This window comes from Peromyscus eremicus, chromosome 14, assembly GCF_949786415.1.
Source record: "Peromyscus eremicus chromosome 14, PerEre_H2_v1, whole genome shotgun sequence".
NCBI lineage: Eukaryota > Metazoa > Chordata > Mammalia > Rodentia > Cricetidae > Peromyscus > Peromyscus eremicus.
The window spans coordinates 50527079-50549483 of NC_081430.1; the positions used below are offsets into that span (position 1 = coordinate 50527079).

The 22405-nt window shown below is 51.4% G+C and overlaps 1 protein-coding gene across 2 annotated transcripts in view; it reads right to left on the reverse strand.

Annotated features, from left to right (window-relative positions):
- The window catches only part of Itpk1 (inositol-tetrakisphosphate 1-kinase), a 141566-nt gene that overhangs the window by 42460 nt on the left and 76701 nt on the right, over positions 1–22405 (reverse strand). The window contains exon 3 of one of the 2 annotated variants that reach the window (XM_059279284.1): positions 13912–14037. In XM_059279284.1, coding sequence (XP_059135267.1) covers positions 13912–14037 — 126 coding nt within the window. Of the gene's footprint in view, positions 1–5593; positions 5715–13911; positions 14038–22405 lie in introns of those variants that run through there. The other variant, XM_059279285.1, reaches the window with a different exon arrangement.

A 22405-nucleotide genomic window follows, 5' to 3' on the forward strand; every position in this document is an offset into this window, starting at 1 on the left:
AACTCCATGGTCTTAGCCAGCTCTGAAAGTCCCAGTCAGTCCCTCAGCACTTGGTAGGCAGGTCAGCCTGGTCTACAGAGTGAGTTCCAGGACAGCCAAGGCTACACAGAGAAGCCCCATCTTGAAAAACCAAAAAGAAAGTTCCAGCCCCTCCAACCCCTTCCCACTCTACTGCTTCCAGAAGCAGCCTGGTGTGCCAGGAAGAACATGTGACAGGCAGCCCGCTACTGGGCTTCTCAGGGTCTCTCAAGACACACTGCAAATGACCCTGAAGGTTTTTGTACAGATGGCCTTAAGTTCCAGGAGTTTATTGGGTAGAGAAACCCAAGGAGCAGAGTTTCAAGGCCACATGAGGCTTCCCTGGAGAGAGGGGCAGCTGTTTGCCGGTAGCACTGCAGGGGACAGCAGGGCCACATGCACTTGCTGTCCCAGACACTCCCCACCCAGCAACTAAAGCCACCTAAACACGGACATACATTTCTTCCCCTATGCCCCAAAAAAGCTCATGCAGCTCCATGTTCCTGCACCGGGACAGAGACCTTTAAATAGAACCCAGTATCACTAAGGCAGGAATTTAAGCCAAAGTCACAAGAGAAAGAAGCCACATGAAACTAGAGAGGGAAACGATCTGACAAGCAGGGGCCAGCACACTTGGAACCGGGATGAAAGCGGAGGTGCACACAGAAGAATCTCTGCCCAGGCGAGCCCATCTCTCTGGAGACGGGAGCAGGGCGAAGGCTTTTCCCAGCTTCCCTGCAATCACAAGTACATTTTCCTCCAAGCTTTTCAGCTCCTCTATTGTATGGAGGGCTGCATGCATTTTCCACAAGTCTCTTAGAATTGCCGAACAAATTGCTGGAAGAAAGACACAAACCATCTCCATGGCAAATGGTAAACACCCATTCCCTTGGAGAGCTGGCCTGCCAAGAGGGACCAGAGTGAGATCCTGAAGTGAACAGGGGGAGCCTGGTCTTTACACAGAAATGGACAGCCTGAGCCCAGTAGGGTCAGGAGGAGGCAGAAAGTTCCACTGTCAGAAGGGATAAGGAGGCAGAGGCAAAAAAGGTGCCCACTCAGAGCACAGGCTGATCCGGGATCGCGGGATAATGCCATTAGGGGTTCTGAGGGGTGTGGGGGGGGAGGGGGCGGTGGGACGGGGAGACAGTTTTCCCACTGCAGTCTGAGACAAATCAGAAGGTTGGGGGAGCGCCAGCTGTACTACATCTCTGCAGTCCCCTGGCAGGGAGACGGGCTTTGCTCTCCAACAGAAAGTGCCACCAGAAGCTCCAAATTCAGATCCTGACTGTGTGTTATAGCTAGTTTTTGCCAACCCAATACAAATGTAGACAAACTTGGGAAGAAGGAATTCTCACTTGAGGAATTGCTCCCACCAAACTGGCCTGAGGAAGCAACGTCACATCTTGACTGCTAACTGATGTAAGAGGGCCCATCCCACCACGAATGGTGTTGTCCCTGGGCAGCCGAGCCCGGGCTGTCGAAGAAAGGTAGCTGAGCGAGCCATGGAAAACAAGTCAGGAAGCAGCACTCCTCCACAGTTCCTGCCTCAGCTTCCCTGGATGTAACTGTAAGCTGAAATAAACTCTGTCCTCCTCCAGCTGTTTTTGGCTACTGTGTTTAACACAGCAAGAGTTGGAAACTAGGGAAGATGTGACATCTTCCATGTCTGGAAAAAAGACTGGAATCAAGTCTGTGGTCCCCTGATGTGGACCAAAGCTTTGGATAAAGAGTCCCTAGGGAGCTGTTGGGGTCCAGTGACAATCAATGCATAGAGTGTGGGTAGAACACAGACAAAAAGAATGTTCTACATTTTGCAACATGGGACTCAGCAAAGCTCTGGGCTCACCCTGTCCCTACCCTGAAGACCCTCATGATCACTAGCTCTGCACTGGGGAGTTGCCCCAAGAGGTCCCAGGCTCCCCAGGACACATATGAGCACAATCCCACTGAGGGTTCTCCCAGAGAGATGCCTGTAGATGATACCCACCTGTGCGCTCAATCCAGCAGGGGCTAGCATCCAGGGCTTCATTTGGCTCTGGGAGGAGACACACTGGGCATCTTGGACCTCTGGGTCCTAACCACTGGTCCTAACCACGGGCTCCTGGGAATTGGGAGGTATGTGCTTCAGGAGCACCTGACTACCAAAGGGATGGCAGGAGTGACTCCCCATCAGAGCTGAACTGACTGCCACAGAGCTGTCTACTCTCATGGGAGCCTTTATGAAAAGGAGGTGACCTTGGGCCTTCTCGGCGTCATCTTCCTCCTCTTAGTTCCTCTGAGGGTCACCAAGGCTGGCCTTCTGATGCACTCCTCCCATGAGTCTTCTCGTCACCAAAGCACTGGTACCATGATGGACCTGGACTCACGTCCAAGGTGAATTACTACTAATATACTTATTACACACGGGTCATAGGCACGCTTCTCTCACACCCACCCTATCAAGGAGGTCCTGTTAACAGCCCCTCTAACAAAGAAGCCAGGGCTCAGAGCACCTCAGTGAAAGAAGGTCCACGTGAGATCCTGACTCTGATACCAGGCAAAGAAAAATGGCACAAGAAAACCTGGATCCAGGAAGGACAGCTCAGTTGCATCTGGGCCAGAACCATCTAGCTCATTCCTAGGAAGCCTTCCTAGTGTGCTGCAATGGGGCTATGGCTTGCAGCCTGATGGCTGTACAAACTAAAATACTCCACACAGCAGCATGAGCCAGATAATGCCCACAGGAAAAAGATACACAGGGAGGCTACCTCCTCTCTCCCAGTGTGGGAGTCCTGTAGATCGAGAAGCAAAGGAAGATCCCTTAGCCCAGCCCGTCTTCTCAGGAAGGAAGTAGTAACTATGCCAAGGTTCCCAGCCCTGGATTAAGTCTAACAAATGAAGACAGATGCCCTTGGGAGATTGCATTAGTGAGTGACAGTCCAGACGGGTGATTATGAGGAAGATTCACATGGCACAGAGCAAGGGGCCTGTGCAGGATTCTGAGGCACAGGACTAACACAGAGCTGGGCAGGGCAGTAATGGAGACATACTGAGGTATAAGGAGACCACACAGAGAGAAGACAACGGGACTCCAGGAGGGGTGGAGATCAGTGTGAAGAAACAGTCTGGTTCTGCGGAAAGGGAAACCTGGCCTCAGGATGCCAACACCATGTGAGGATGAAGTCTTCGGCCATAGCGTAAAGTGTTTATTGGAGAGGACAAGTGGTGGGCCTTCTGGCAGACCAGTTAAGGACAGTAAGGCCATTCAGTGTACAGCCATCAAGAGAACAGGGTAGCCTACAGGACTGCCTCTGAGTTCCTGGTGGCCACAGGCTCCCGGCCCTCTTCACCCATTGCTTTGTTGGCCTGCAGCTGGGACCCACAGTCAGAACCCAGAGCTTCTACCCTGGAACTTGCAGAGAAAAACAGGTCTCGGGAGCTCCTTCAGTCTGCAGTGGTGCTGCTGAACTCTGGGAAGGCCAGGGGTCACTTGGGAGGGGACACTGAGCTCCTCGCCTGCACATGCAGCCTTCCAGCCTTCTAGTTTCCAGCAGGCTCCAGCCGTGCCGGAACAGGGGGGAGCTCTTGTTACCAGATGCTCCAACCTGGCATGTGGTGCTGCAGACAGTTACCCAGCGCCACACACTTTGGGCAAGTGGACCAGGCAAGCTCAGAGGTGGGAACTGCTCTGCCAACAAGTGTGCACCTACTCATGCCACCAATCCCTGCCACAGGCAGCACGTGTGGGGGGTGGACAGTGTGCTCTCTCTTCCCCTTGGACAGCTTGCAAAGATGGAAATGGTACTTGGTGGTCAACTCAAGGTCATCAGAAAGAGGTCCTGCATAATGTCACTTGTCTTCAAAGACTCCCTGTTATCACAGGTCTTGTCTTGCTTCCTCCTGGTCCTTACCCCAACTGGAGCTGTGTTCCTTTCTCTTCTATTAACGTGTTTTGTCTGCGTCATTCCTGAACACACACACAGGCACATGTTTGGGCTTAGTCCATGAGGCATGCACTGTATCTACCTGGTCTGTACAGTTTATTGTGGTTTCTGTAATTTTTTTTTGATTCCTGGCACACAGCAGATACCCCGTTAGGATTTGCTGAATGAATGAATGACTCTAGTAGTCATTTGATGACTGACTGATACTACAATCAGTGGAGAGATTGACAATGGGGTAGAGGGCAGATCTGGGGCTGGGGGTCCGAGTCTGGGGATGCAGATACCGTCCACATAGACATGCCGGGAGGGGCCTCAAAGAATGACGACCTTATTCTTCTTCTGTCCATCCCAAGAAGACCAGCTTCACACTTCCTTGGCTTAACATGATTCATTTACATGAGGTCACAGGAAGCCAGCCATTCTAGCTTTACAACTGTAGCCCACAAGGGTGGCATAGACACAAATCAGCATATAGAATCCCTACATAAGCTAGGAGCGCGGAGACAGGCACCACTCTGCCCCGAGTGTGGTCATGAAAAGAAGCCAACAGGACCCATCCCCAAGCCCAGGGAACAGACCTCTTTAAGGCTTTGGTATTCACACCCACGAACAGAACCAGCTTTCCTGACCCCAAGCTCTCAGAGTTGCCAAAACCCTCTCCTAAGAATCACAGTGGTGGGGACAGGGTGGTGGTGGCACATGCCTTTAATCCCAGCACTTGGGAGGCAGAGGTAGGAGGATCTCTGTGAGTTTGAGGCCAGCCTGGTCTACAGAGATAGTTCCAGGACAGCCAGGACTGTTATACAGAGAAACCCTGTCTCGAAAAACAAGAGAGAGAGAGAGAGAGAGAGAGAGAGAGAGAGAGAGAGAGAGAGAGAGAGAGAGAAGAAAGAAAAGAAAAAAGAAAAAGAAAAAAAAAGAATCACAGTGAGAGCCGGAGAGATGGCCATTAAGAGCTTGCAGAGGACCCAAATACAGTTCCCAGCAGCCATTCCAGGAGGCTCACAATCACCGGCAACTGTAGCCCCAGGGAATCCAACGCCCACTTCTGGCTCTGTGGGCACTGCCCTCCCAAGCACAGACACACATAGACATAAAGATGGCAAGCAGCATCCGGAGGCCTAGCTGGTCCTCACAACAGGGAATGTCTGAGGGTACTACTGTATCTAGCAGGTATAGACCAAACAGGTCACTAGACATCCTGGCTGGCATGGGACAGGTCCCAACAACAAAGAATTACCCAGTTCCAGATGCCAACGGAACCGCAGCTGAGACACTGTAAGATAATGAGTACAAAAGCTCTTCTTACGACTCTAGAAAATATTTCTTGGTGTTTGATTATCTTCCAGGCAGCATCTCACAATCTTCCTCTTTTAGTCCCCTGAGTATTAGGGTTACGGGTATGTAACCCCTGTAACAGAAAACATACTAAGAAACATTTTTGGGTTTTTTTGTTTGTTTGTTTCCTTGTTCATTGGACTTGAGACAGATCATATATCCTGTCTGGCCACAAAGTCACTATGTCATTAAAAATGACCTTGAGCTGGTTCCTCTGCTCACAAGTGCTGAGGGTATAGGTGTGTACCATTAGGTTCTATAATAAACACATTTCTAAGGTTCAGCATGCACCAAACCTTGAAGTAAAACATTACCTGTCACACGTCAGGGCTCCGGTCCTGGGCAGTTGAGTGGTAGTGCTTAGGTCTTCTTCCCACAGTAGGCAGGGGACAGGGACTGGGGGCGAGTAGGGGGAGTGCCTGCTACCAACCAAAGGCATTAAATGGTGTTCCCTCCCTTGGCAGAGAGAGCAATGTCCAGTTCCTACCGCTTGGCTCAGTCTAAATAAACAATGGGCAGATTGTGTGGCCATCTCCACCATGGGAGGATTGGCCTTGTGACCCAGACTTGCAGTCATTGAGGCTGACCTCATGGTCACCCCAGTACTGAGTCTGCTGCTCTGGGATGAGATGGGCCAAGTTTGAATCCCTTGGCTTCTGCCAGCCTGTATTTCATTAATGCATGGCACCCGCTGGGTCTGAAGCAATCCAAGCCACTGAGCCACTGACCCTCCAGACAGCTGAGGGAAAGGGAAGGGGTGTCCACTGGCTACTGTCTGAAGTAAGACCTTCAGGCCCATGTGAGAAAAGTATATGCTACAACCCTGACCTGCTGCTTTCCAAACAGCCCTGGGCAGGTGACAACTTCTATTTTCTTGCCTGCAAAATGCATAACTAATTCTACTATCTCAATGATGGAGATGAGGAAGAGCTAGAGAGAGACGAGCCGGGACCCAGGCAGTGTGTCCACATGGTCCGTGACTAGGCCAAGGCAGCCTCTGCGGTAGAGCTGCGGTGACAATACATGGTCTTTGCTGGGTCCCATGCTCTGACTGACCCCAGAGGCCACATACAAGCCAACAGCATCTCAACTTAAGACTGTTACACAACTTCTTGTGGGTTTAGATGCTGGCTTCCTAATGGGGCTGGAAGGCCAAGAACAAGGAGACCTTTGTCCCCAGGCTTCCCCTCCATCCTCCAGTGAGACACAGACCCTCTGCTAGCGGCTGCTCAGCACTGAAGGCTGCTGGGTTTAACTCCATGCTTGTGGTGCTTTTACATCTGTACCTGAGAGGTAGGGTAGGTTAAGCTATGGCTTGGGAGGTGTCAGCCACACTTAGGAACTAGACAGGGTTGGTCCCAAGGTCACTGTCATAAGTACCATCCAACATGTTCCCGTGTGCCAGGCAGGATAACTGGGATCCACAGAGGCTGACTGGTGAGGGGCAGAGCAGAGCCAGGGACAACAGCCAAGTCCCCCTGACCACCTCCTCTCCCTGACCCTGCCTCTTAGGCTAAGCAAGCCCCTATTTCCAAGGTCCCCTCACAGGCATGCCTCCCACTAAGGGACACTTTCATAATCGCTGCCTCGTTGAGTCCAGTCACAATAGAGAAGTCGTAAGTCGGCTGGGGCCACAGCTAAGGCTGGGAGCAAAGTGCTACTGTCACTGTGGTAACAGTGTTACCAGAAGCATGGCTAAGTGCTCCAAGGTGCCACAGGTCTGCATGTGCTGCTATACACCAGACACCAACAAGGAAAGTGACTGATGCCTACCTACACACACACACACACACACACACACACACACACACACACACACACACACAGAGCACTCATTCCAGGCCAGGCACTGTTTTAAGCACATAAGCATATATTAATTTGTCTAATGCTAACAAAAACCTTACGGGCGATTTTAATTTTTAAAGGGAAACGAGTCCTGAGCTGAGCTCAGTCCCTTGCCTGCCGGGAGAACCTACTGAGAGCAGGCCTGAGCTCTGCCACCTTCTCAGCTCCCTGACACAGTCAATCATCGGGGACTGCTCCAGCATCTGAGGTCCCGAATACCCAAGAGAGCCTCAGCCAGCTGGCAGGAGGAGCCTTGAACACCATGCTCTCTGCCGGCCACCAGAGGTTGGCAACTCCACCATATTAGAAGCAAGCTGTACCCTCTGCCTGAGTCCAGATCCACCTGCTTCCTGTCTGCTGCCTCAGGGCTCCTACGGTGACTAAACAGCTCTTGGTACCTGATGGAAAACGAAGGTAACAATACACGGGGTGGGGTGAGGGGGTTGATATAAATTTGCTTCCTGCCGGGCGGTGGTGGCGCACGCCTTTAATCCCAGCACTCGGGAGGCAGAGCCAGGGGGATCTCTGTGAGTTCGAGGCCAGCCTGGGATACCAAGTGAGTCCCAGGAAAGGCGCAAAGCTACACAGAGAAACCCTGTCTCAAAAAACCAAAAAAACAAAAAACAAAAAAATAAATAAAAAATAAATTTGCTTCCCGAATCCTTGGGGTGATTAAAATGTTCTTGCCCCAAAACTACGTCCTAAAGACCCACAGGATGTAGCCAGTGGTGTAGCTTTTGTCTTGTCCTGGCAGCTGAGGGAGGGAACACTGGACTATAGCACACTCGGGGCTGAGCATGGAGCTCTGCTGGACCTCCAGCATACATGGTCTGTCTTCAGCCCCAATATCCACGCTCTGGTGACTACCTGGTGTCCTATCTGCTCCAAGTTTACCTTGCACTGTCGAAATTCCTGAACAGGGCCTCTCTCTGCCAGTTAATCCGACCTTATTATTACCATCATCTTACTCCCCAGTCTTTCTTCATGAGAAAGTCCAAGTTCCACAGCCTGGAACCAAAACTCTCTTGAGCTGTGGCCCTGCTGCCCTGCTCTCCAGCCTGCTGGCTCTGGGGCACTTTCCTCCACACAGGTCAGGCAGGAGCACCTACCCCCTAAGCCTCCTTGCCACCTTCTTCCCTGCTCCTAGCCACCCACTAGAGCTAAGTATTCCACCCACCACTGATCTACAGGGTCCATTCAGCACCAGGCTAGATCCTCCCCACGGTCCTAACACACTGTCAAAACACAGAGGCATATTTGAAATGTGCCAGGTGCAGAGGGCAGCAGTGGGAACAAAGGTCCTGGGAGCAGGTGGCCCCAGGAGGGTCAACGACTGAGGAGGAGTTACGAATTTCCACATGGTGGGAGGTAAAGGCCAAGGTGTGGGGAGGGAGGGGCTTGGGACAGGAGCGGAATCTACTATTGGAAGGAAGGTGATCCTCAGGAAGGGGATCCTGGCTGCAGGAAACACCTGTGCAAAGGGTGGGCAAGAGTCAGGCCTGAGTAGCTGCTCTGGAGGGCTAGTGTGAACAGGAAGAGTTAGGAGGAACAGCATAAGGTTGACCTTAAAGAACGTGTTCAGAGCCAGGCACTTAATCCTGCCTTTAACCCCAGCATTTGGTAGGCAGACACAGGTGGATCTCTGTGAGTTCGAGGCCAGCCTGGTCTACATAGTGAATTCCAGGATAGCCAGAGCTATATAGTGAGACCTTGTCTTGAAAAAACAAATAACAACAGACAGTGTCCCGGAATACTGAAGGCAACTGACCTCCTTCCAGATGATCAATATGGAGAGGAAGGGTTGGGGAGTTGGGTGCTCATCTTACAATGGATGAGAACCTGAGTTCAATCCTGAGAGATAGAGATAGAGATAGAGATAGAGATAGAGATAGAGATAGAGATAGAGATAGAGATAGAGAGAGAGAGAGAGAGAGAGAGAGAGAGAGAGAGAGAGAGAACCAAGCACGGCAGCATACACTTAAAATCTCAGTGTTGGGGAGGCAGATCCCTAGAGCTTGTTAACCAGGCAGTCTAGCCTACTTGGCAAGATCCAGACCAAAACTCATACACACGAACGCATGCTCATACACAAACGATGGGGAGAAAACATCGGTTTGAATTCAAGCTTCCCTTTAACTTTATCAGGGACTACCCCTGGAAGAGCCGCGTACCTGGTGGGTGACAACCGGCAAACTCCGCCTAGGCAGATTCTGGAGCCCAAAGGCCACCAGTTCCTACCCTTGCAGTCACATTAGACAGGTGGCACTGAAAGTGACAAGACGAAAGCTTACTCTCACTTGCTTAAGGAGAAGCCAAGGGGCCCCAGGGTGCCTCTGTACCAGTCACACCCATCGCCACTGGCACAGGAGTCAGGGTCCTCAAGGACCTTTGCCCATGTCTGTGCACTGATAACTAAGTCTCAGGAGTGGGCAAAGGCGCCAGACTGCAGGCTCCACATGACCCTTGAAACAGAAAAACAACTGACTCATCCCAGTGATCCTCCATTGTGAGGCTAATCCAAAAGGAAAACTGACTGGGAGTGGTTTCCATGACAACCAGCTTGCATGACCTGCAATATGCACCAGGCCCACATCCTCCCACTTGCCTACCTGGACACAAGGAAGAAGCTGGCCATAGTTCCAAACCTTCCTTCCCTGAGGACCAGGGGCTCCGGAAGCATCCACCGAGCATTATGCGCTAGGGCCATCAGGAACATCTCCAAAACTCATCTTTTCCCACATAGGATCCTACAACCTCCCCTGGGGACCTGAATACAGATGGGGCCCTTTTGGCAGAGCCCTTACTGAGGCAGAGCCCCTTCACTTTGCTCTGCTGTGCGTGACACTTAAGGTGCAGTCACAGCATGACCAAGGTCAAGGTATCAAATCCCAGGTCCATGTTGCTTGGCTTCTGACCTTGCACCTCTCAGGGAGAGATGACCATGTCAGCGCTGATAGCCCCAAGTGCCATACCCCAAGAGATCTAATCCCTAGCCTTCATCCTGAGTCCCTCGATCTGTCCTAGGCTGGTGTCATTGTCCCCTGACTACATACACTCCTGCTTACCTCCCGGGGCCTCTGAGGAATGCAGCCGGATGCTCTTTCTCAAAAGAGTTGGTCTCTTCCCCAGGAAGACACGTCCTGGTCTTCATCATGCATCTGGCTTCTTGCCGAAACTGCCTGCTGTGATTTTCCCCAGAAATACCTAGCTGAAGGTTACCATCCCAGGCTAGGGGCCAGCGATGTGTGTGCTCTGCATACGGCAGACTCAAAGACCCAGCCAAGACCCTCTCGCTGAGACATTCCACAAAGCACGTGTTCCTCAGAATGTTCTTTTCTACACCTAGAGCAGCTGTGGTACCTGCCCTAGGCCGAGGGCTCTAGTGTGTCTGGAGTAGAGGGACAGGGTCAGGGTTACCCCTATGGGGGCAGTGAGCTAACTACTGACCAGGCCATGCCTTCACAGAAAAATGGTACTGATGGGTGTGAACAAGAATGTGGCAGTGCCTGGGAAACCACAGGCACTCAGGCCACATTTGCTCTAGGAAGAAGGCGGCACCTCCTCCTCCTCCTCATTATTATTATTATTATTATTATTATTATTATTATTAATTTTAAAAAACTTTATCATTGTCATCATCATGTATATGACTGTTTTGCCTGCATGTATGTCTGCATACCACGTGTGCCTGGAGTCCATGGAGACCAGAAGAGCGCTTTGTATTCCCTAGAACAAGGCTCACAAATAGTTATAAGCTGCCATGTGTGTTCTGGGATGAACTCGGGTCCTCTGGAAGAGCAGCCAGTGCTCTTAACCTTGAAACCACCTCTCAAGCTCCAGAAGGTGCCATCTTAATGCTAACAAATCTATACTAATGGGGCTACATGGCCCATGGATTTGGAGGCTGGCTCCACCTCCCATGTGCTTACACAATGGAGTCCTCCCTCTCATCTGACGCTGGAGAAATGGCAGGGCAGGGGAGAGCAAGATCGCCAGCAATGATTCCAAGGGCACTTGATCACTTTCTAACTGCAGAGACATGAGAGAGATACCTGTGGTGGTTTGAATGAGAAATGTCCCCTGTGGTCTGAGGCCTGTTAATACTTGGTCCCCAGTCGGTGTCACTGGGGAGGTGTAGGTGGCGCAGTCTTGATGGAGGAAGTATGTTGCTGGGGCTGGGGAGGAGCTTTAAGAATGAAATGCTGGGCTGGAGAGATGGCTCAGTGGTTAAAAGCACTGGCTGCTCTTCCAGAAGTCCTGAGTTCAGTTCCCACCAATCACATGGTGGATCACAACCATCTGTAACAAGATCTGGCGCTCTCTCTCTTCTGGCATGCAGGCATACATGCTGACAGCACATTGTATACATATTAAATAAATAAATCTTTAAAAAAAAAAAAAAGACAGAAAGACAAGATTGTAAAACATCGGTAGCGGACTTCTGCCCTTCGGGGTTCTCCCATTGTGCTGTAAGCCTGTATTTAAGACCTCCTCCCTCCTTCAATAAATGGCATTTGGCATTAAAAAAAAAATCAAAACCTGAAAAAAAAAGTCTGGGTACTTATGCAAAGTGTATCTCATTAAAAAAAAATTACCAAGGGCTAGATATTGCTCAACAGTTAAGAAAGAAAGAAAGAAAGAAAGAAAGAAAGAAAGAAAGAAAGAAAGAAAGAAAGAAAGAAAGAAAGAGGAAAAAGAAAAAGAAATGTCTCAGCTACTTCCAGTTCCCTCTCTGCCTCACACTTGCCGTTGAGGACATGAGCTCCTAACTTCCTACCCCTGCTTCCAGGCTGCCAGCAACTGCCATGCTATCCCGGCGCTATGGACTCTCCTAGGGCTATGGACTCTCCCTCTGGAACAGTAAGCTAAATAAACTCTTCCATAAGTCACTTTGGTCATGATGTTTTATCACAGCAACAGAAATGTAACTAATACACTACCCAGCCTGGGCCCGCTTCCTCACCTTGAGGCAGTCCCGTTACATGTCGGTCCAAGTACCATAATATAAGGTACTTCAGACCAGAGCCCACACAGAATGACTCTGAATACCTCCTGCTGGCGTCATCGTTGCTCTTTATACCTGGTCTAGTATTCCCAGACAAGGCCTGGCAGGGTCCCTGCAAGGTACCAGCACTGTCCTCTGTGGGACTGGAGGCATTTCGGCCTCAAGAGTCTACACAACTACCCATGCTCTGATGTCTCCCCGGAGAACCACTGCCTGAGGAGCTGTAGACATAGGAATTAGATACTCGGGGTCCTCCTAAAGGACAGGAGGCATGAGTGGGGATGACGGGGGTGGCTGCTTCACTGAGTGCCCACAGTACTGAGAGGATGGTGGTGAAGACAGGTAAAGTAAGAGCCACCCACAGGGAACAAGCAGTGGCTTCAGGAAGTCAATATTGAGCCCTGCCTCTGCCACACCCCACCCGCCTCTGAGCCTTGTTTCCTGGTTATAAAACAAGGCTGATGAGACCTGCCCTGAGGGATGAAGAGATGAACTCAGGTTGGCTGCTTTTCGGGCTAAGTCCAGGCCATGGGGATGGTCAGGGCAAACGTTCCTGCCTCGCCTCACTCCTGAGAAAGGCTTGAAGAGCCACCACACAGCAGACACCCAGGGAGTAAGCACAACACATACCAGCAGCGAGCACCCTCCAGGACCGGGCATGGACATCATCACTGCCCAGCTGCTCCTCCCAGCAAGCACTCATTTTACAAACAAGAAAACTGAGGCCCCACGAGGCGGAGGAGAGACCAAGGCCACAGCCTCGGCCTATGAGAAGACCGAGCTCAGCAAATGAGAGGGGCTTTATAAAGAGGCCCATGGGGACAATCCCTACCCCAACGCGGCCACCCCTAGAACGCATGCGGGAGGCAAGGAGTAGCTGCAGCTGGTGGGAGAAGACATTCCACAGCAAGAGGTCTCCAGGAAGTGGGTGAGAGCCATGAGATGCTCAGGGGGCCGAGGCCACCAACCCTGCACACGTGGCAGAGAGGAACACTGTCAGCAGGATGGCTGCTGTGTGACAAGAGTCCCTTTGTCCTGGCAGAGGAAAGGATCTCCAACCTCCAATTACTGCACATGAAAAGTGCTGGTTCAAGCACCCGTGCCCTAGGGAGGCCCGGGAACAGCCACGATTTCAGCTGCATTTCCGCTGATAATATGACTTTGTTTCATGACCCCCGAGCTGCCTGCCAGAGAAAAGAATCGTGTCTGTCCACAAAAGAGGACACATGGAGCAAGTCAGCAATGGCAACAGCAGCAGTGGTCACGCCACATGAAAACCCTAAGGTGACAGGCAGATCACCCAGGGGTCAGGACCTGGAGCTGCAGGGGAAATGAACGGGTAGGAAAACAGGGAACATCCCTCAGGCCCATGAGAAATGTCAAGCAAGGCACAAACAATATCAAATTAAACAATACAGGGGCTTTTCCACAAACGCAGGGCATGGTTCAAAGGCTTTCAAGGGACCCTTGACTCCAATGGCAACAGAGGGGGTCCCATCCTGGGGCGAAAGCGGAATCAGCAGCCAGTGCTGAGCACACCAGCCCTGAAGACACAGAAACCTTACCTGGGCTCAGCAGCACTCTGACCACGAGCAGGACATCAAACCTGGGTTACACTTAAGCCTGAGGTCTGGCCTGCAGCTGAGCACTTGCCCAGGAAACCACAGCTTGCCAGTGGCAAAGCCATTTCTCCAGAGGCCACAGCTCTAAGCTGTGCAGCCAACCTGGCCTTTCCCCCAACCCCCACAGGCCCCACAGCCAGACATCAGCACCCTCACTCACTTGGAATCTGTGCACCAATTCCAGAGACTGGCTGTCATTCTGATCAGCCTCGAGGATGACATCAGTCAGCTTGTGGATGATGACGTCCAGGGGGCCCTGCTCCTCAATTGGCCGGCTGAGGTTCAGCTGCAAGGTGGGAACACATAAGAAGAACTTCAGTACCTAAGCCCACCTCTGGGACCCTTGAGCGTCAGTAGCACCCCAGACGGGAAGGGACTGAACAGACAGATTAAGAGCCCAAGGGCCCCACTACTCATCATCATTCTTGGTAGTTGAGGATAGACTCCATGTTTACATGTAGGTCTCCCAAAGGCAGAAAACACATGAGCAGGGGATGCCACACACTGGCTGTATGGAGAAAGCATTTATTGAACATACCTCAACTGCCCAACCATCTAGGGGAACCAGAGGTCAGAGGGATTAAGAAAAATGACGAGTCACCCAATCAAAACTCCATCTAAGCACATATTCTTTCCCTCTAAGGCCTAGGCCGAGTGATGTTCTTGGCAAGTCTAGGAGTCGCTGCCTTGAGAACCCGGGCGCTCGCATTCCACCCTGAAACCGGGGTGTGTCACTGACAACGGAGGGGTGCAGGAGTACAGAGCCGCCTGTGATCAGCTGAGCACTGCGTGCGCTGCTCCACTGGGGAACGTGTTTGCTTTTTCAAGAACACAGGGTCGGGAAGATCAAGCCTCAAGGGAGCCAGAGTGGCCAGCTGATAGTCAGCATCACCTGACCCCAAGCCAAGAGCACCTGCCAACAGCCGGGCAGCCTGACACCAGGCTTCCTGATGTGCCAGATGTCTGCCGCCAGCATACGGCCGCCACCACCTGCAAGGCTAGACTCTTGGAGGCAAGTTGACGCCAGCACCTGGCTGACCCCCCCACATAGCCTCAGCCAGGCCAGAGAAGGCCATCCCTGCCTCACTCCCCACCCTCAACTGCAGCTAGCTCCAGGATTCAGGGCTGGCTGTGCCCATGTCATTCGTGACACGAGACAGCTACAAATCTCAGGAGACGGCAAGCTAAGGACGGACGTATCTGTCCCCTTTTATTCCCAACCACTATGGGAAAGGATATCCACAAACAAAGCAAGGGAGATGGGGACTTTAAAAACGTGCCTAGGATCTGGGTGGGAGAGGGCTGCTAAGACCTAAGACAACTGATCTGAAATCCCCACCCGCCCTTTATCCCCTGCCCCATGTGCTCTCTGTCCCCTGTTGTCACAATCTCAAAAGTCACCACCACATAGCTGCTGTCCTCTGGCAGAATCGTCCCTAGGAGCCCTGGTGGAGGGCCAGAAAGAAGGCAGGTCAGGACATTGGTCCCTGTACCTGGTCCTCATACCACCTTCGATCCTGGTAATTCTGCACAACCCATCTCCCAAGCCTACCGGCCATCTCTGTGGCTCCAGGTACATTTTTGGTTCCCCTGCCCCAGCAGCCCATGGGCAGTGGCAATTCCTCACACTTGGTCATACTACGTATTGTGTCTTGTCGGGCCCTCAGGCCCTGCTCACACCTGTTGTTGCAGATACACCCTTCTTTTAACTCTTTTCTGACAAGCCTTTGGAATGCGCCAGCTCTCTCCTGCTGTCCTTAATTCCACTTTTTATGGTCTGCCAGGAGAGATGTTAAAAGGTCACCCCTATTTAAAGAAGAAAAAAAAAAAGTACCAGAGACCTCCCAATGAGAAATCATCAAGGACTATGCTTCCCTCCCATGGTGACAAGCCTGTGTACCAAACAAAACAAATACAGCCAAGACACCAGACTGGGGAGGGAAGGATGCGGCCCAAGCGTCTTCTGCCATTATCTGAAACTGGCTGGCTGGTTTCAAACTTAAGGTGATCACCCTGACTCTGCCTCCTGGGTGTCTTCTGAGACCTCACAGCAAGGCGAGGAGATGGGGATGACCTTCCTACCTCCTAGGACCAGAACATCGAGAACCTAGGAAGAAAAAAGGACCAACCACGTCATGTAGCTGGAACAGACTGAGGCTCAGCAGAAATGCCAGTGCCAGCCCCTAGCCTCAGTTTCCCCCGAGGAAACAGGAAGGGCCTCTCTGGCTCTATATGCTGATTCCACATTACATTTTCACCCAGCCCCAACAGGATTTGAAGGGAAGTGGAGAAGCTACCAGAACAAGAAGAGGCACCCAAGGAACTATATCCATGCCTGGGTTCCACGAGGGCAGGCACCACAAACAGAAGGCCAATATTTTCAGACCGTGATAACTATGAAGACAGAGTGGGTCCCGAGAGTGACAGCCGGCACATTCCCCAAGTTCAGTCAGAACTACCATGCTGGTCTCCACATCTCCAATCCTCCCTGGACCAGGCAGGTACTAGGGAAGGGGAAATAATGTCAGAGCCTAAACCAGGCAGGACGTGGTTACGGTAACTGTTGTTGCTTTAGACGTCAGGGGTGACTCTTGGGCCACTGGAGTTTGCAAGGGCAGGAGAACGGGCCAGAGAAAAGCCAGGGATTCCCCTGAGGATCAGGGAAGGAGGTGGGCATCAGCCTGAGGCCTGTAGACCTGACAACCGGGGGCTGTTTGGAAAATAAGCTCCCTGTGTTCCTGGCTGCTCTGCAAAAGGTAAACAGTTGAGTCTGGAAGTCAGCCACCTTCCTTTGTGTACTTTCCAAGCATTTTTACGCCAGTAAAGCCCTTTCATAAGAACAGCAACTTGGGGACACACATCAGGCCTGATGTGGTTCCACTCGGCAGCATGGCCACCACCTCTTGCCATGGCATCCTCTCTCTCTCTCTCTCTCTCTCTCTCTCTCTCTCTCTCTCTCTCTCTCTCTGATTTCTCTATGTAGCCCTGGCTGGCCTTGAACTCACAGAGATCTGTCTGTTGCTCCTCCAGAGCTACCACACCCAGCCGTCTTCTCTACTTTATAGCTCAAGCTGGCCTTGAACTTGCAGGCATCCTCCTGATTCTCCCTTGTGCATGTCGGGGTAACAAGTGTGTGCCACCATAGCTGGCCTAGCAGTAACATCTCTGAGCTGTATAAGTGGGTCTTTCTGCTTTTCCTCAAGTAGCTAGAGAAGCCACGATCAATCTCAAGGGATGTTGTCCTGAAAGAACCTCACAGAAGCCTCAGTCTCTCCCCACTTGAGAGGTGGGTCTCATCGGAGGCCTGGACAGCGAGTGAAGTGAAACCAGACCACCACAGAGGGGATGCTGCAAAGGAGAGGGCCCTTAGGAGAGAGTAGACCATAGAGTGGGGGACATTCAAGAGAGTGACTGTAGGCTTCAGAAAACGGCACAGCCCAAGTCCAGTCTCCCAGGGAGGGTGAGGGCAGGGCTCGGATGAAGAACTCCATGTGTGTTCACCATTCTGTTTCTCTGGCTGCCTGGCTCCCAGAACATTCCCGGAGACTTCCTGTTCTCCCCTTGGAAGGGGTGTGATCTGTCCCTCTCCATGAGCGTTAAGAGCATCTCAATGAAAGGCCTGACCATGGGTGCTCCACTTCCAAGTCTCACTGTGCTAGACAAGGTTCCATGCAGCACACAAGGTTCTGAATTCAGAGGGAACAAAGAGCCACTGTTTCCCTCGCTGACAAAGGCTGTGAGGCTCATGGGGGGGGGGGGCTACGGGGCAGGGCTGGGAGGATATGGGACAAAGCTGGCAAACCCCAGTGGCCCTCGGGTCACCGCTGACTTCCACAACAACAATACTTAACATCATCATGTCCTACCTAGTGACCAAGCTAAGTCCTGACACTATGCCTCCATCCCAGATACCAGCCCCTGGAACCAGCCAGAGATGTGAGCAAGGCTGGTAAACCCTTCTAACCTCATTGTCTCAGGGTAGCCGTGGTCACCTAAACGGTACTGAGCTTCAGTTTTCCCCATTCCTAAAACGAGGATGCTCTCCACATGCTGCCCAAGGCTGTGGTTCTCAACTCATCTTGCAACAACCAGGAAGAATTCGTAGGTCCCTCATCTCACCCACACCCACAGGACCACCCCTGACTTCCCTTGCTTCTCCAGAGCCAATCTCCCCTATCCCCATATGCTGTGGATGCCCCTTAGGGGTTCTTCACTGAAAATCATGTCCCCAGCACAGGGCCATGGAGACACAGGGCAAAACCCACGGCTTCCTAGATGGTAGATGTTCCTGACTTCAAAGTTCAAATGTTACAAACCGAGGCTGGAATGGGACTAAGACAGGTACAAGGACTGGCCTCTGTGGCTACCACCTTCTCAGAGCTTCGAGTGCCTAAAGAAACCTCACCGTCCTGCAGCACACACAGCTGCTGCTCACATGATCAGACCCTGCTCCTTACAAGCAGTGATTTAAACCCCCCTCAGAGGAACACTGAGCAGCACAGTTTCACACGCACGTTAATGGTACTTTGCTGATGAATATGGCACGCATGCTCAATAAAGGCCAGCTGTTATCTCCCTCTCCTCGCTGTTTGCATTATGACCAACATCAAACCCCCAGCCTCTGGCTGTAGCAAGTCACAAGAGCTCAGCACGGGTCAGAACTTGAATTCTGCAGAGCCAGGGTACTAGCACTGGCTCATACTAACATCCTCAAAGAGTGTGCTGCCACACCCTCAGCTCCCTGTGGTTGTTAATGACAACTGTCACCCACGCGGTGCTTACGGGAAGCTACACACTGTGTTCCTAACAAGCACTGAGCACACGGGGTGCAGATGAAGACACTGAGTCACACAGAGGTTCAATGACCTGCCCAAGGGCATGGAGTTTTGTGGCATGGAAACCCAGGTTTCTCTCCTGCTGACACCAGACTTCTGTTCACACCAAAGGGCGTGCCGGGTACCTGGGGGTTTCTTTCACCTTTCCTCCCTGCATGCGGCCCAGGAGTGCTGTGTTTTCAGCTGTGACTTCAAATGGGATCCATGACATCAAAAGTTCTGCCTTAAGCCAAGGCTGAGTGGGACAAATGGCCCAGATCAAAGGCCTGATGCATATCTCCGTGCTCTCTGAGAGTCCTGGGATCTGGCAGAAGAGCCAGCCCTGAGGTTACAGTATAATAGACAGAGTGGGTCTCTCATTCTGGGCCTCTCGTGGATAGATCCCAAAGTAGGGACAGACAGTAGGGTCTCTCTGTGGGTTTGATTCCAAACGCAGTCTGAGGGAGGACATGGGTGCTTCCTGAATAAGCACCCAGGAGTGTCACGTGTCCCTCAGTCAGGAGCTTGAGTCTGGCCATCCAAACCTGTAAATTAAGCCAAGGGAGATATTGGTCATCCCAATGGCCTCTGCCCCAGATGAAAGAGGCAGGCTGGTGCCTGTATTCCCTGACCCAGTTCCCTAGTGACTGTTCCCAGGGACTAGGGCAATGGGAAGCAGCAGCAATTCAATTAAGGCAGAAGAGCAGACAAGACCATACCCCAGAGAAGGGCGAAGACAACTAACTAAGGAGCCAGAAAACCTCAGTGCCTCATGGCACTAACATTAGAGGAACTATGAACCTACTGCAGGCAAGTGGCCAGGCCCAGCTTGCTAGGCCTGCCAGAGTCCATTCTCTGACCTAACATCTCCAGCAACATTCTGATACAGATACAGAGCCATCCAGCAGCATGGCTCAGTGGTTAAGAGCATTGGCTGCTCTTCCAGAGGACCTGGGTTCAATTCCCAGCACCCCCGTGGTAGCTCATAGCTGTCTGTAACTCCAGTTCCAGGGGATCCAACACCCTCACATGGATATACATGCAGGCAAAACACCAATGCACATAAAATAAAATAAAATAATTAATTGACAACAACAACAAAAAGAACTGTACTGAGCATCTTCATTCCCGCAGTTACATCATCATATAATACCACACAACATACAAATTACCTTTTCAGTTAACTTTTAAAAAATGGAATATAAGTCTCTTTCCTCATTTCCTCTCATTAGTTTTTTTTTTTTTGAGAATTTTATACAATGTATTTTTATCATACTCACCTCCCCGCTCCCAGACACTCCTCCAGGTCTATCCCCAATCCCTACCCACCCAACTTTATGTACTCTTGTTTTGAACCCACCAAGCACAGGCGGTGCTGCTGCCCATACACTCTCGGATATGTGACCTTCCACTGAAGGGTGACCGACCTACCGCACGCCACACACGTCCCCCGGCAGCTATCAACTACCAATAGCTGTGGTGGACTTTGTGCCCAACTCCACTCTTCACGCTAGGATTATACGGCTTGAGCTTGATGAGTGCCAGCCGGAGGAAGAACTTGTCCTTTGTGAAGAGAATCCATATAGTTCTAACCAGCAACTTGTCAGGCCAGCTTGTAGGAGGGACTGTGGCCAAGACAATGATGGGTGGAACCACACCTCGGCCAGGGCTGCTCGGTATGCAAACTTCTTACTTGATATTTAAACCTGAACTTCAGATCAGGGCCCGGGAGATGGACTTTGGAGGGGGCAGGAATGGTCACTGGACCTCTTTCTTCCTCTTCCCCATGTGGCCACAAAAGATAAATCTTTCTCTACTTTTTGCTATTACTCCTGTGTCTAATTGGTAGGTGGGTGGGCAAACCTAGCTTGTTGAGATGCTAGAGTCCAGACTCCAATCCTGAAAGCTCCAATAACATTATAGTCGTTACATTTAAATCTGAAGAGGGAGGAAAAAAATAATAGTGCTCAGAAGCAGGGGAGGATGGCTCAGTCTGAAAAGTGCCCACTCCATAAGCATGCCAACCTGAGTTCAAATGCCCAGACCCTATGTAAAAGGCGGGTACAACAGCACATGCATGTAACCCCAGGGCTATAGGTAGGAGCTCAGTAGACAAGTAGATCCCCGCAGCTCACCAGCCAGTCAGCTTAGCTGAACAGACAAACCCCAGGTTCAATGAGATACTATCTCAAAAACAAGGTGGAGTGTGATCAAGGAAGAGAGCTGATGTCTACTTCTGGCCTCCACATGTACAAGGACACAAACACAGATACACACACAGATACACACACACACACACACACACACACACACACACACACACAGAGAGAGAAAAAGGGAAGGAGGGAGGGAGGGAGGGAAGGAGGGAGGGAAGGAGAGAGCAAAGATGGATTGACAGTGTAATCTTAGAACTGCAAAAGCATAGCAGGCCATGGTGCCACACGCCTTTAATCCCAGCACTTGAAAGGTAGAGGCAGGCGGATCTCTGTGAGTTCAAGGCCAGCCTGGTCTACACAGTGAGTTCTAGGACACCCAGGGCTATGTAGAGAGACCCTGTCACACACACACAAAAAAAAAACTAAACAGAAAAAGAATATCAAAAACCCAGTGCCTGAAGGCCAAGTTAAAGAACAGACTGAAAACCCACACACCCTCCCCTCTGTCTCAGAAAGTCCACTCCTAGAAGTCTAAGGAAAATGTCCACGTGGACAAGTGTGAAGACCCAGACCCCTGTGAAAAGATGGGGACTGTCTGTATGACGGTGGGCATGCTACCTCAGGGGGATATTCGGAAGCCTCTAAGACGGCAGCAAAGAAGTCCTGGTGGAGACATTTGCTGTGGGAAACTGAGGAAACAGGAAAGGTAATGGGGAGGAAGAAGGCAAGCTCTGCTTTCTAGGACACAGGGCAGCACGGCACCCTGGCAGGACAGCAACCAGGTGTAATGACCTGGGGAGTAAGTGGTCCGTGTCCCCGTCTAGGAAGAGATTTTCTCTTTCCTAATGGCCCTGTGGCAGGTGCAAGGAGTGTGAGGGGTGGGGTGTGTGTGTGTGTGTGTGTGTGTGTGTGTGTGTGTGTGTGTGTCACTGTTTCAGTCCCCAGGACCTAGGTCACCTGACAATCCAGAACCACACATCTACTTGGCTGATATGGCAGGAAGTTCCCCTACCCCACTTCTTTCTTCATTTAATGAGACAAAGGACACATTAAATGCTAGCAAATGGGCCCCGGTGGGGTTTGGACAGGCTTTTAAAACTATAGTTATAGTTTCGTATCTACACAGAACACAGCAACAGAGATTTATCCTGCAAGGGAAGAATACTTCCTCATCTTTTAGAACCATTAGGCTGAAACCTTGAACAAGCCACACATGAACCCGGCTGTTCTCCAGCACCCAGGAGAGCCGCCAGAGTCCCCTCCAGCTGCCCATAAGTCCCTTGACGGCAGCCACATTAGCCAAGTGGACTGTTCATCTTGTTACTCTACACAGTAGTAACCCTGGGCTCAAGACAGCATGATGGGAAGTAAACCTCCCCTCGGTCACCAGGCAGTCTCTTCCTGTCCTGAGGAGAGGCACACATCACAAGCTGGCGAATAAAGACAGACAATAGCTGGCAGATCTGTACCAACATGCAGGGGAGTCACAGGCTACACCCCAAAGTCTGGCTGTCCTCTCAGTGTATGCTGGGACTGAGAAAGAGGCCCCCGGGGTCCTCCTGCCTCAGCTCCCTAACAATCATCTTCCTCCTGAGCCACCTAGGCATGAGGTGGCCCCTGCCAAGCAGAAGGGCACCAAAGGATCAGAGGGTGGGGCTGAGTGTCTGAACGCACAGGCCTAGGC